Genomic DNA, 12,565 nt, shown 5'->3' with positions numbered 1-12,565 from the left:
TGTGGATCAATATGCGGGTAGTTTAATCTCATCATATCACATACATTCACAGTCACATCTTCTTGTGGACCACATGCAATTTGTAGAACAAGATATCTATCATTGATGTATTGTAACTCAGTAATATTTGCAAAATGAATGGAATTCTGAGAATTACCCGTGTACCACTTCCAATGAATCCGCTAGTCAAGGAAAATGAATGAGAACCGATTTAATTTGATGCAATCACCCTCCAAGAAAAAAAGAAAAGGGAGAAGAGAGAATTCGAGGGTAAAATATGAGAAAAGATATGTTGTTTTTTTCAAAGATGAAATGCTATGGATTACAAATTATTTATACAATATACATATAAGACTTATTCACTAAAATAAATAACAACTAACTAACAACTTGTTAACAAATTTGACTCTACTTTTATCAATTTTACTACTGACTAATCTTGTAACCTACTTATGAACTAACTTGACTCCTTTTTATTCTTCACAAAAAAAATTATTTGATTACAAGAACTACCCTATAGGTGTATTGAATAGATTCGGGTCAGAACTTCTCAAAGATTAAACTAGACAACAAAAGTGCATATATACTAGCATCCTCTCATTTATAACGTGTTTTACAATGTGTGGATATAGATGAAACTAGAACTTATTAACGGGCTAACTCAACTGCAATCAATCAAAAACTTATCTACAGCCATTCCCTATTTTAGGCTTAGTAGCATATCAAAGGCCGCACAAACTCTATAGATTCTCGTAGAAGTTTGACAACCAACTGCTACAGCTCATATGCCAATAAACCAATATGCCTCCTTTTAACCCACCAAGAGCATTGTTTGTTACACACATGTTTTATAACTAAAAACATGAATTCAATTAATTCGAAATCGTGTGTTGAATCTAGCTACGTTTTTAGTTATAAAATATACGTTTAATAAGTTTTAGCCTTCAACTTAATATTATAGTGTGGATGGAGGAATGTCCTTTCATTCCTTTCTTCTATTTTAGAAGTTTATAGACATTATTTGTAATTAAATCATTTTTCTTAATAAAATTGTCAAACCATTTATTAAAAAATTAAAAAAGAAACAGAAGTACATACTGGGACATAGCGTATTTAGAGTATCCACATCAGTATGTGGAAATTTTTTTCCATTTTACAAATTTAAAACCTACTTTTTCTATTTTGCAAACCTATTTTTACAAAACACTCACATCAGCTTGTCTATTATACATATTTATTCAATTAAAATATTCATTTTTTTTACACAGTGAGCAGTGTAAAATATTCAAATAAAATATTATACACATTTCTTTACACTGTGAGGTGAGTGAGAGGTACAGAGAGAAGAGAGGAAAAAAGAAATAAAAAAGTCATTTACACAGTGAACAGTAACCGTGCATATATGCATGATTACTGTTCATTTACATGGCCATGGTGTATATTTGCACATTTTTATAAAGATTGATGTTGGTGTTTTTTAGGTTAGAATGTGTAAAATTGGTACTTTTTTCTATTTTAGAAGATTATAGATGAGCTGATATGGTTGCTCTTAATATTCGTTTTTGCGGCACAAGATACAATATCCTTTTGAGTTTGTGCAGCCTTTAATTAAAATGCTACTAATTAAGCCTAACATGCACTGGGAATGACTATATGTACTATTATAATTGCAAAAATTAGGCGGATAATTTCTAGTTTCATTTAGATACACACATTATAAAAAGGACTAAGATGCATATATCAAATGTATGAGATAATTTCTCAGGACTTGAAGAGTCTATCACAGCTGAGCAAGATTCACAAATTACAGCCAACATAATCAAATAAATGAGCACCTGTACGTTGGGTAGGCATGTGTGTCGAGACAGAGAGAGAAGTTGATGCAAACCGGTACAACCTCAAGAAAGGAAGCACTGTAATCACATAAAACATTTTCACTTGCAAATATGCTTTTTCGTGATCTTTTTCTTGAGAAAAATTTCAGCTTCACTGACTCACAAGAATAACCCTGAGAGGGGAGGAAGATTGAGTATTTGTCTTTTTGAAACTTTAAGATTTCTAAGCTTTTGGCCTAGCAATAATGTCAACATTTTGCAAGAAGAATGTCAACATCCTGTTGTCATTGTATATTTTACCCAACATTTTTGTCAAGTGAAGACCTACGTGCGTGGGAGACATTATTGATCATGTAAAAAAAAACTAGAAGGTTACAGTCACATTTATGTGCTTTAGGATCTAACGTACGTACATACTATTTTTGAAATTTAATAGTTACGTTCATGGCCACATTTGTGAGCATTTTATTTCAATTTGATACTGTGTATAAATATATAGTAAAATTGATACCAATTTAAGCATTTTCTTCCTGGTAAATAAGGCAAACCCATGGTTCCCTTCAATTAATTGGTTTTCAAATCAATACCCACCTTAGACCAAAACCACCTTATGTTTGATGTGTGTCACGCTGGTGAACTGATGGATCAGCATCAAATTTTTTTTTATTAAAAAATCATCCTATATAATAGAGTACTCGTTTAATATTACAATTTTATTTGATAAGAAAATATAACAAGTTCATTGAAATTAATTGATCACATGTACTTAATATTGTCCCAACTACCAAGCTTGTACAATCTGAATTTCGATGGCCAGGAGACTGGCTGCATTGCACGTCTCACAGTATTTTAATTCGAAGATTTCATAAGGAATTGCAAAACATTTCTAATCCCCTTCTTATAGTTATAGACCGTACCCTTTTTCTTTTTTTCTTTTTTCCTGTTCTGAATAAGTAAAGTTACCAATGACAAGGATATTGATTGTGTTTAACATTTACATATCTCAATAATTCCATTAAGTGTTAATATAAATTTCTAAATCATTTTTACAATTGTTAAGGTGACATAGTTTAATTGGTGTATAATAAAAATAATGTTAATGATAGACCTGTTTTCACAATTATTAGGGTGGCATATTTTAATTAATATATAATAAAAACAATGTCAATGATATGAAAAAGTGATGCACTAATAGAATCCTCAGCATGTTATGAAAAGGATCTTAAATTTTTTTTTATCTCAACATTTCTCTTTATATCCGTGCAAAACTTAAGTTAAAAGGACCACGAATAGGAATTTTCAAATGTTCAGAAGAAATGTGGTCATCTCATTGTCATTTTTATGGAATGGCCCAAGGAAAAAAAAAAAACCCACCATGCAGGTTTAATGAGGCTAAATGCACTTCGAGAACGGCGTCGCAGCTTCTTTTTTGGTCGAGTTAGTAACTTCATACCCACAATCAGCTAACAAGGTATTGTTTACAATCTAACTAGCCAAAACAAGTCGATAGTAACATGGATTTTATGCTTAACTTCTCAGATACAACTATAGTCTCTAATATGGCCCAATCATCTATAGCGAACGCATTGCATTGTTCATGGTGTTGCAATAACTAATTGAGTTTTGAGGACTTTATGGGACAACTCACGCTGCATCATCCAAAAGTTTTATATGTTCATTTTAGGATGCGGAGTTATGAAATGCCATGGAGTGACAACCACATTTCAATTAATCACACCCGCATAGCCATGTCTAAAATATGCTTTGTGGCAGCATGAATCATGAATGATTCACCCATAGTAATCATTTTTTTTTTTTTGGGGGAGCAAAATCTTTCATTTTCCCTTAATATGATTTGAGATAGAATAAAATAAAGGAAAAATAATACATGTAACCAACCGTAACTAATTTGTTGAGTTGAGGATCCATAACTGGCCCTAAGATTTTAAAACTAAGACTTTTTTGTTTTAGCATCTTTCATTTTTCCTGGTAGAACAGAATTATTACCTATTACACCAAAGACGGTATAAAAATCTGAAACCCTGAGCAATATATATGTCTATGGTCTAAAATCCAAATGATTCAACATCAAACAGAATAAAAGGTTCTTTTGGGTAATAAGCAAGCTGTTCCTTGGGGAGCCATCAACAATAACAGAAATAATCATAGAATCGGGCTGACATTGTATAATACACTGTAGTTATATTCCGTGGATATGGTATGATTTCATTTTCTCTCAGTAGGAGTGAAAGACACCAGAAAGTTGGCCTCGCTAATTACAACAGGTTCGACATATATGAATATGCATCATTTTTTAGCCCACCACTTCATAAAGTAATTGGTGCGATAATTTCAAGTCTGAAAGAGAATACCTTGAGAACTCAGTCAAAAAGAGGATGACTAGAGAATGTAGAGAACCAATACATGATTATTAATGTCTCAAAAAGGGCTGGTAGTAACGCCACAGTATCAGAGAATTTAACAGCCATTCCGCTGCCTAGGGTACTGTATGCCCAACTACTTGGGAGCTAGTCTGATTGGACAAATGGAGAATGCAACACACCGAGCTGCTTTTGCCAGCATAAACCGCTCATTTTCTGTCAGAGGCCTCTCAATCACCCTCACAACATTCACATCCTAAAACATCAGAGGAAAGCCATCATTAGAACAAACATACAACCCCAGAAGTGAGAGCATTAATAATATAATAATGATGTGGCAAAAGCAAGGAAAATACAACTTTCCCCAAAATAAATAAGTTATCATTTATTTTTTTTTGAAATATGAATAATCCTTTTAAGGGCAATGCCACCACCGTTAAATGGGAACAAGTAAAGCCAAGCAGCAAAGCACGTGACACAACAAACAAGTTTTTAACAAAAACATAGCTGTTTTATGTACATAAACTTTGATTTCTTTTCTGCTGAATGCATAAACTTTGATTTTCAGTAAAATACAAGGTGAAACAAAAGGAAAGAACACAATTATACTGTAAACTTAGTCATTATGCATAATGCTTCTTCATCAAAACTAATTGCAACCCTACAGAGTATTGAACATGAGAGGTTACCACAACAAATGATGAATCTCTGGTATTTGAAAGTGCAGCAAACGAAAGAGATTACATACATTTCAAGTTCATATATGCAAAATGTCACAAGACAAAGCGTGCAAACCTTCTTTTGTTGTTGAACAGAAGGCCAGACACTCGCAATATCACCAATCACAATTACATTGTTAAGGTTGCCTCTTTCATCCCTTTCTGCAGGTGAAGAAGTTGAATGTCTCCATTGCCCATTAATGATAAACTTGTAGTAGTACCTTCAGTGTGTGGAATACAAGTTAAATCACAATAGACAGAAAGCATATTTATAGTTACCAAGAATATATATATATATTCCTCCAGTGTGTGGAATACAAGTTAAATTATTGCATGGTGTTCTAAAAGGCTAGTACGTCCACAAATGAATCACAACTGTGCTTATAGATTGTGACAGAGATTTCTAACTTGCAGAATTTTACATTTTACTATCATATAAATCTTATAATGAGACCACATTTTTAACAAAGATAAGTGGAGAAATATCTAAAGAATTATGCATCGAAGAAAGTGGCCAAAAGCCAAGCTCCCATTTTAAGCTAGATTTTTTTTGTTTTTTTCTCTTTTTTGATATGGTTGGGGGAAAGGGAATATGAACCCTAGATGTCTCCGTTGGAAAACAAAAAAGTGCTAGTTGAGCTGCAAGGCTCTTGGCATTATTTCTTATTATTATGTTTAACAACATACAATTTGAGCGTTTAGTTACTTTATACTACTGAACTGTGACTTTTCCTCTCTTTCAGGAATTGAAAATTGTTGAGTACCAGTCAATTATATACAATACAGGAGCTCTTTTCTTAGATAACTACAGCAGTTCCAGGACCTAGGGACTACGATGCATAAACTTCTTCTTGAGCCGCAACATCAGCAAAGATGAAATATGGCAGATTGATTAGTATTCTAAATCCTCACAAATAATTAAGAGAAAGAACGTGAAGCTTGACACTTACTTTCCTTGTGAGAGTCTAACTTCAACTTCATATCTAGATCCACCCTTGTGGATTGCTTTAATTGGTTCTTTCCAATTTCCAGTAAAATCACCTACCAAATTTACATCCTCTCCCTGTAATGCAGAGACAAAGTGGACATACAACAAGCAACCATCAAAACCCTGTGTGTCATAACTGAATCTATTACAGCTGATATAATGGTTCAAAAACTAAAATGCTTTAAACTTCTTTCACAGAATTACTCTATATATATATAGAGTAAAATAATTTTATTCATAAGAGAAAATCATCAAATACAATGTGTATTGGCCTATTCCTAAAGAACAAAGTTTCAAGAAAGAGAAAATGTGAAACTTTTCCTTCATTTTAGGTTATAAAAAATCAAAAGAAAAGTACAGTGAAGATGAAACTGAAATTGTCACTCACCTCTTGCCCATTCCATATGAACGTCACAGCATGGGTTCCAGGACCATCATGTTCACCTTTTTCTACCATAGCTATAAGATCCCATGTTGCCCAAGCAATTGCTGGTCTGCATAAATATCTGCTTTAGATGCTTTGTCAAGCTAAGGAAAAAGATAATTTAAAGCAGCAGTAGAGCATGAATGACACACCTTAGATTAAAGGCATGCTTTATACATATACGAAGTAGATGCTCACACCGACTTACAGTTCCTCAGGTTTCAGATCCTAGACTTCACTTTAACATCGGTTTCATACAAGTACTAGATGTGTGTAAATCTAAGCTATGAAAAAAATTTCCTTGTTGCTATCGCAGTTAGTATTTACAATTGGAATTAAACAATGTTTGCCAAAGTTATTAAAGCATCTCTCTCTCTCTCTCTAAAATACCTTACCAGTTGCCGCCTTCCTTTCTTATATATTTATCAGCATACATTTTCTCATTTGAATTTTGAAGAAACTGTCTAAAATATTGATCAAATCATCATATCTGAATGGACAATTTGTCATAATACTAATTAGGAAATCTTTGTTCTTTTTTTTTTTTTTTTTTTCCATACCATTCTGGGTGGAAGAAATATACCAATACTTTGGTTATAGTTAACATAAGAAGTCTAACTAAAAACAGGCTACTGTGTGCTCACATATATATGAGTTTTTAGAAATAATATATATAAAATTAATGACAGACAACTAAGAACCTTAGCTAACAGTCATAGCTGAGCAGCTAACACGAGGATTATGGCTAAAATACTTGAGATTGTTGTTCATATATCATAACTTAGGATCTTTAAAGTTGAGATGCATATCATGATCAAATGCTCCTTAGCATCACCAACAATAAAGTACCAAACTAAAGGATGGTCAGTGAGAGGAACCTGTCAGGCCTGCATATGTGTAACCCAGTGACAAAATTATAAGCTGCATGAAGGGAAGTATCTGTCATCCAATGCAGGTATGCAATCACACAACCTGGAGATCGATCAAAACCAGTAGTACAAGTAACAAAAACACGATGGTTCTTTTTCAACAAGCGTAATAGAAGTCCCACACAAAATGGTAACTTCTTCCTCATATCAAAAGAGTCTCCTTCCCTGCAAAATAAAACCAAGGCAAAATGATTGTATAAGTAGAATATATATTGAAGCATCAAATGTCTAGCATCATTTACATATAAGAACAAAATGTTCAGAGAACAAGCCAGATATAGAATATTCTCAACACCTTTTTTTTAAGTAAATGTTCTCAACAACTCAAGTGACAAATCCAAAATATCTAGGCAATTAAGATTCAGAAAAATGATTACAAACACACTTTACCACAAGTACACACATGGCATCATAAGACTGATAACAGACACAGTACTTCATTAATATAAGAAACTTCTATTATTCAAAATAGGATATGCCATAGAACCTTTTGCTTACCTTATAGGATAGTTGATCATGAGAATATTAGATCTTTGGCATGATTCGTTGATTGACTTGGAATTGATTCCCCAATTTTCTGCTTCAATTCCACTTTGGAAATTTAGAACGGCAGTCACTCCCTGAAGCAGAAATTCAAAAGCTGTTATAGTAACAAGAGAGACATGGAATGGGAATAGGCAAAAACCCCTTTCAAAGAGCATTCATGAACATGATAATCATCCACAAATGCAAATTAATTGCAGGAAGCAGACCCAATGAACACTTGCTCCTTCCAACACAACTAAAACAGGTGGCACTCACAGCAACATTTGACAAAGTCTCCACCTCAGCTTCTGATTGAATACATGAACCCACATATATCTGCTCTGTGATCTAACAAAATGAACAACAGCAAAAATGTTAACAACATACTATAAGTGCTGTACTAAATTATCTTTCCAAGTGTAACATTGAAGCACTATCAATGAATTAATAGCATAAACTGTATACAGTTCCTAAATATAATAGAAGCATAGAGTTTAAAAATTGTTGAACATCACACCTTACTATATCGCATGCCAAGGGAGTGATTATAGTATAGCTCCCCTTTAGAACGATCCAGTGCCTTAACATACTCCTCAAGTGGGAAGTTCCCATGAGCCCATTCTCCATCTCCAGACTCTTCCTCAGAAAAAAGACAAACAAGTTCACTCGTGGCTATGGGTTGTGCAAGTCCATTTTGATCATTCAAAAGTTTCCATCCTTGGGATGTTAGAAACTTAGAGGAAAACATGACAAATCCAGGATTCCCAGTACTTTCAGAAGATGTTTGAAAATTCGATGCCAATATACTCTTATTCCAGCTGGCAACAGAAACTCGACCTCTATTAAATAGTACATCAAGATCACTCATAAGATGCAGTTGGTGAATTGGAAATGGAGAGAAGGGCCTCTCAAGGACCAGGCAAAAAGGTCCTGATAACTCTTTCAGCATCTTCCTGAGGAAACCAAAGACTGGAAAAAATAAAAACAAAAACACTTATGAACAGAACACACCTTTGACAATTACCTCATAAAGCAACTTTGCAATATATAAAGGTAACTTCGACACTAAAATACTGCATGGTTATTCAAGGAAAGAAAATATATGCATTGGCCGGAAAACAGATCTAGTACAAAGCAATTATTCATTATGCCACCCACAATAACTTTGCCTCAGATATTGAACTTATCATATGCAACAATGGCATGCCACCCAGTAGCAAAGGCTTTGTTAAGTGAAGTTTTACTCATTGACAGAGACAATCAAAGAACAGAACGACAACAACGCACTATCCTTCGCTGTTGTATTATATGATGCCACAACAAGCACTGAATGTAAAGTATATTATAATCCAATATCAGTGCCAAAAAATTGAGCAGTCATAACAATGCAATAAGTTAATCAAGTAGCCCAACATGCTAACTCCCACGTCAATGATCAAATGTGGCGTGTGTGTATTAATAACATAGGAGAACTTCACTCAGGTTAATTGCACATCACAGAGCATACTGTACAATAATTCTCAGTGTCAATCAAAATCCTATTGACAGCTGACCCCACCCGCCAGAACCAATTAACAGGAAATCCAAGGGCTTTTCAGCCCTGATGGGCTATGCAGTTTTTCCTCAAATATGGTAAATATTATGTGTAGTAGGTCAATCTGGTGAAACTATTCAGTACACAGAGTGTATTACATTACACCCTCTTTCCCACATAAGGGTGGGTTCCAATTGTGGGTTTCACAGAGAGGACTAGTGTTTTTGCGCATTTAGATGAAATGCATTCGCAGAATCAGAATTATGATCATTAATAAACTAAAACTCTAATAAAAAATCAGTTTATATGCTTTAAAGTAAAATAGATGACTAAAAAAAGAGCATACTGTGTATCAGTAAAATCCTTGATCTCAAAGAGCCTGCTCCCAGATGAGTCCCCTGCCTTTTTCAAAGTATCACCCACCATGATTATCCTTGACTTCTCTGCATTACTCTATCCACAACCCCAAATTCAAAAAAGTCAAGTCATTATCATAAATTGGATACTGTACTGCTTAAACCTTAATTTAATCAATCTTTCACATAATCAATTCAATCATGAAGTCCTACTACAAGAATATAAGAAAAAGAGTGGAAAATACCCCTTTCTTGAGAGCATGAACGAAGACTTTGCCGTGGACGGAGAGAGCGAATCGGATACCAAGTGGCTTCTCGAGAGTGACCATGTACTCGTTGAGGTTCATCTTGAACGGAGGAGGAGGAGGAGGGGAGGCATTGGACATTGCGAAAACCCTAAAGGTTCCGCCATTGGAGCAAAGAAGGTTCTCCTTCTTCTTCTTCCTGTTGCTGTGTTTAGCAGCAGCATCGAGCTTGAGAGCTCCTCCTCCAGTGTTGTAGGAGCAGAGATCATTGCCCCAAAACGAAGACACTGGAAGACGATGGAGATGGAGAGCTCTGAAAGTAGAGGATTGCAGTTGCAGAGACGAGGGCATTTTGGGGATTAAGGATTTGCTGGAAGCTCGAGTGTGGAGAGTGGAGAGTGGAGAGTGGAGAGTAGAAGAGCCAAAAAGAAAAGATAGACAGAAAGCCGCCACCGAGTCGCGTTAAGTAAGAAATTGAAGGTCCACGTGGCTCTGTGTTAGAGACGCCACCTTTTTGTTTTGTTTGCTTGCTTTTCCCATCCATCAATCTCACGCACTTTTACACCTCAAACAAAATGTTCCAAAAGAAAGCAAAGGCAAGATTTTTTATTTAGAAATAAGATGGATATAATATTTTCATAATATTTTTACAATAAATTTTAAGTGGCAGGTTGTTATTGGTTGTTATTATTGAGGTAAAAAAGTAATCTTCGTGTTAAATTCAAATATGAACCAATAACAACTAATCACTTATGATTTATTGTGAAAAAGTTATAAACATAGCATTTTTTTTTTTTTTTTCAGAATCAAGCAAACGATAGTCGGCATTTATAAATGACAATAGTCGGCCCAAATTTTTCTATTCTAGTCCCTCCACATTGGATGGACTTATTATTTGATAGACTCTATTAAATACTTTATTTAGCATAGTAAATAAATAAATAAATATTTATCTAGCATCAAAGCTTATTGTGATTTAAAAAAAAAAAGGTTATTGTGATGTGGCAGTTGGTAATTGGCGGTGATTTTTTTTTTCTGGTAAACAAAAATGGTCCGTTTGGATAGGACTTATTACTGAAAATTAAAAACTGAAAACACTATAGCAAAATAATTTTTAAATGTGTGAATAGTACTGCGGGACCCATTTTTAATAAAAAATTGCTAAAAAAGTACGTGAACAGTGCGCGCACAGTACGCACACTGCACATTTGTCCCCCCGCAGCAGCAAACGAAGAAAAAAAAGAAAAAAAGAAAGCAAAACGCAAAAAAAATAATCTGGATCCAAACCCTTTCAAAATGATAGTTAGTTAAGCTACATCAGTTCCAGGCAGGGCGCTCAAATTAAAACATATAAGTCAATCCTTGTGGATGCCTACCAACGAAGTACTATTGATGATTGGTGGTAGTTAAAACCAAAGCATAAAGGATCAATAGCCTAATTACCAAAAAAAATTATTCAATGACTAGATTATCTTATCTCACTCATGTGTTCTATTTAGATATAACCTAGTTATTTAATCAGGGACATTGGATTAGAGTATCATGTCAGTTAATCAACAGGTAGTACACAATATTTAATAATTTCTCTTCTTTCTTTCTTTTTTTTTTTTTTTTTTTCATTTGACAATTCTTAAACTAAAGCAATAAGTATTTACATATGGGATTTCAATTACAGTTGAGGCCTTTTAATTTAAGGTGATATGCTTGGCAACTTTGCAACGAGGAATGATTGATTGATTTCATTTTGAGTCGTTTAACCTTTTTGTTGTCTTGATCTATTGTTAAATAAGTCATTGGAATTCATGAGATTACATTGTATTGAGCTTAAAACCTAACATTTGAAAGAGAAAAAAAAAATGCAAAAACTTGAGTCTTGGAGTGAAGTGTTGAGCACAAGACAAAATCCCTAAATCAACACTTTATCCCTAAATTATAGTGCCAATTGGCACAACTAAGAAACTATATCTAAGTTTTGTTTTAATTAAAAGGCCTCCAAATGCAACTGAAATCCCTTGTGTTGAATTCCTATTACTTTAATATAGGAATTGTCAAATGAAAAAAAAAAAAAGAAAAAAAAAGAGAGAAATTATTAAATCCTCTATAATACCCGGTTAAGTAGCTGACGTGATTCTCATATTTAATGAAACAATGTCATTAGGTCAAATAATTAGATCAGATCTAGGTAAACCAAATAAGTGAGATGACGTGATCTTATCATTACTTGAATAATTTCACCCAATGATCTTGCTATTGATCCCCTTTTATGCTATCCACTCAATCTAGGTTTGTGATTTAGTTGACCTCGATAGTTTTAGTTAAACCTCTAAAAAAAACTATGGGATATCTCATGTATCCATTATCTACAATAAATGTCTCACAACATGTGAATTCTAAGCATATATTAAATAATTCTTGGTGAAAAAGGGAAGAACCAACCTACCATACTAACAAAAAAGTGTGGCATGGGGGCGTGAGACGTTTGTATTAAAAAATATACTCTTTAATACAATTTTTTTGTACTATAATAACAACTATGATTTTGGACGACTAGAACAAACTGATTTGTTAGCTCCGCAGAAAAAATTATGCTCTGCTTGGTTTAGAAGTAATTAATCCCCAATCAAAAAAA

General features: G+C 33.8%; 1 protein-coding gene across 2 annotated transcripts; it reads right to left on the bottom strand.

Annotated features, from left to right (window-relative positions):
- Positions 1-3,864: 3,864 nt before the first annotated feature.
- On the bottom strand, positions 3,865-10,366 carry LOC142626330 (phosphoglucan phosphatase LSF1, chloroplastic). 2 transcript variants are annotated; one of them, XM_075800154.1, is made up of 10 exons: positions 9,937-10,366; positions 9,682-9,788; positions 8,319-8,754; positions 8,078-8,149; positions 7,775-7,896; positions 7,226-7,441; positions 6,312-6,417; positions 5,886-5,998; positions 5,012-5,156; positions 3,865-4,472 (listed from the first exon to the last, which is right to left on the bottom strand). In XM_075800154.1, the coding sequence occupies exons 1-10, from the start codon at positions 10,285-10,287 to the stop codon at positions 4,353-4,355; spliced, it is 1,788 nt and encodes a 595-aa protein (XP_075656269.1). In that variant the 5' UTR covers positions 10,288-10,366; the 3' UTR covers positions 3,865-4,352. The 2 variants fall into 2 exon arrangements, with proteins under 2 accessions (XP_075656269.1, XP_075656275.1); XM_075800160.1 differs by lacking the exon at positions 9,937-10,366 and having other exon boundaries at positions 8,319-8,770.
- Positions 10,367-12,565: the final 2,199 nt, after the last annotated feature.

Source organism: Castanea sativa, chromosome 1 (assembly GCF_040712315.1).
Source record: "Castanea sativa cultivar Marrone di Chiusa Pesio chromosome 1, ASM4071231v1".
Taxonomy (NCBI): domain Eukaryota; kingdom Viridiplantae; phylum Streptophyta; class Magnoliopsida; order Fagales; family Fagaceae; genus Castanea; species Castanea sativa.
The sequence above is the reverse complement of the archived record's forward strand: the minus strand, read 5'-3'. Positions and strand labels throughout refer to the sequence as shown.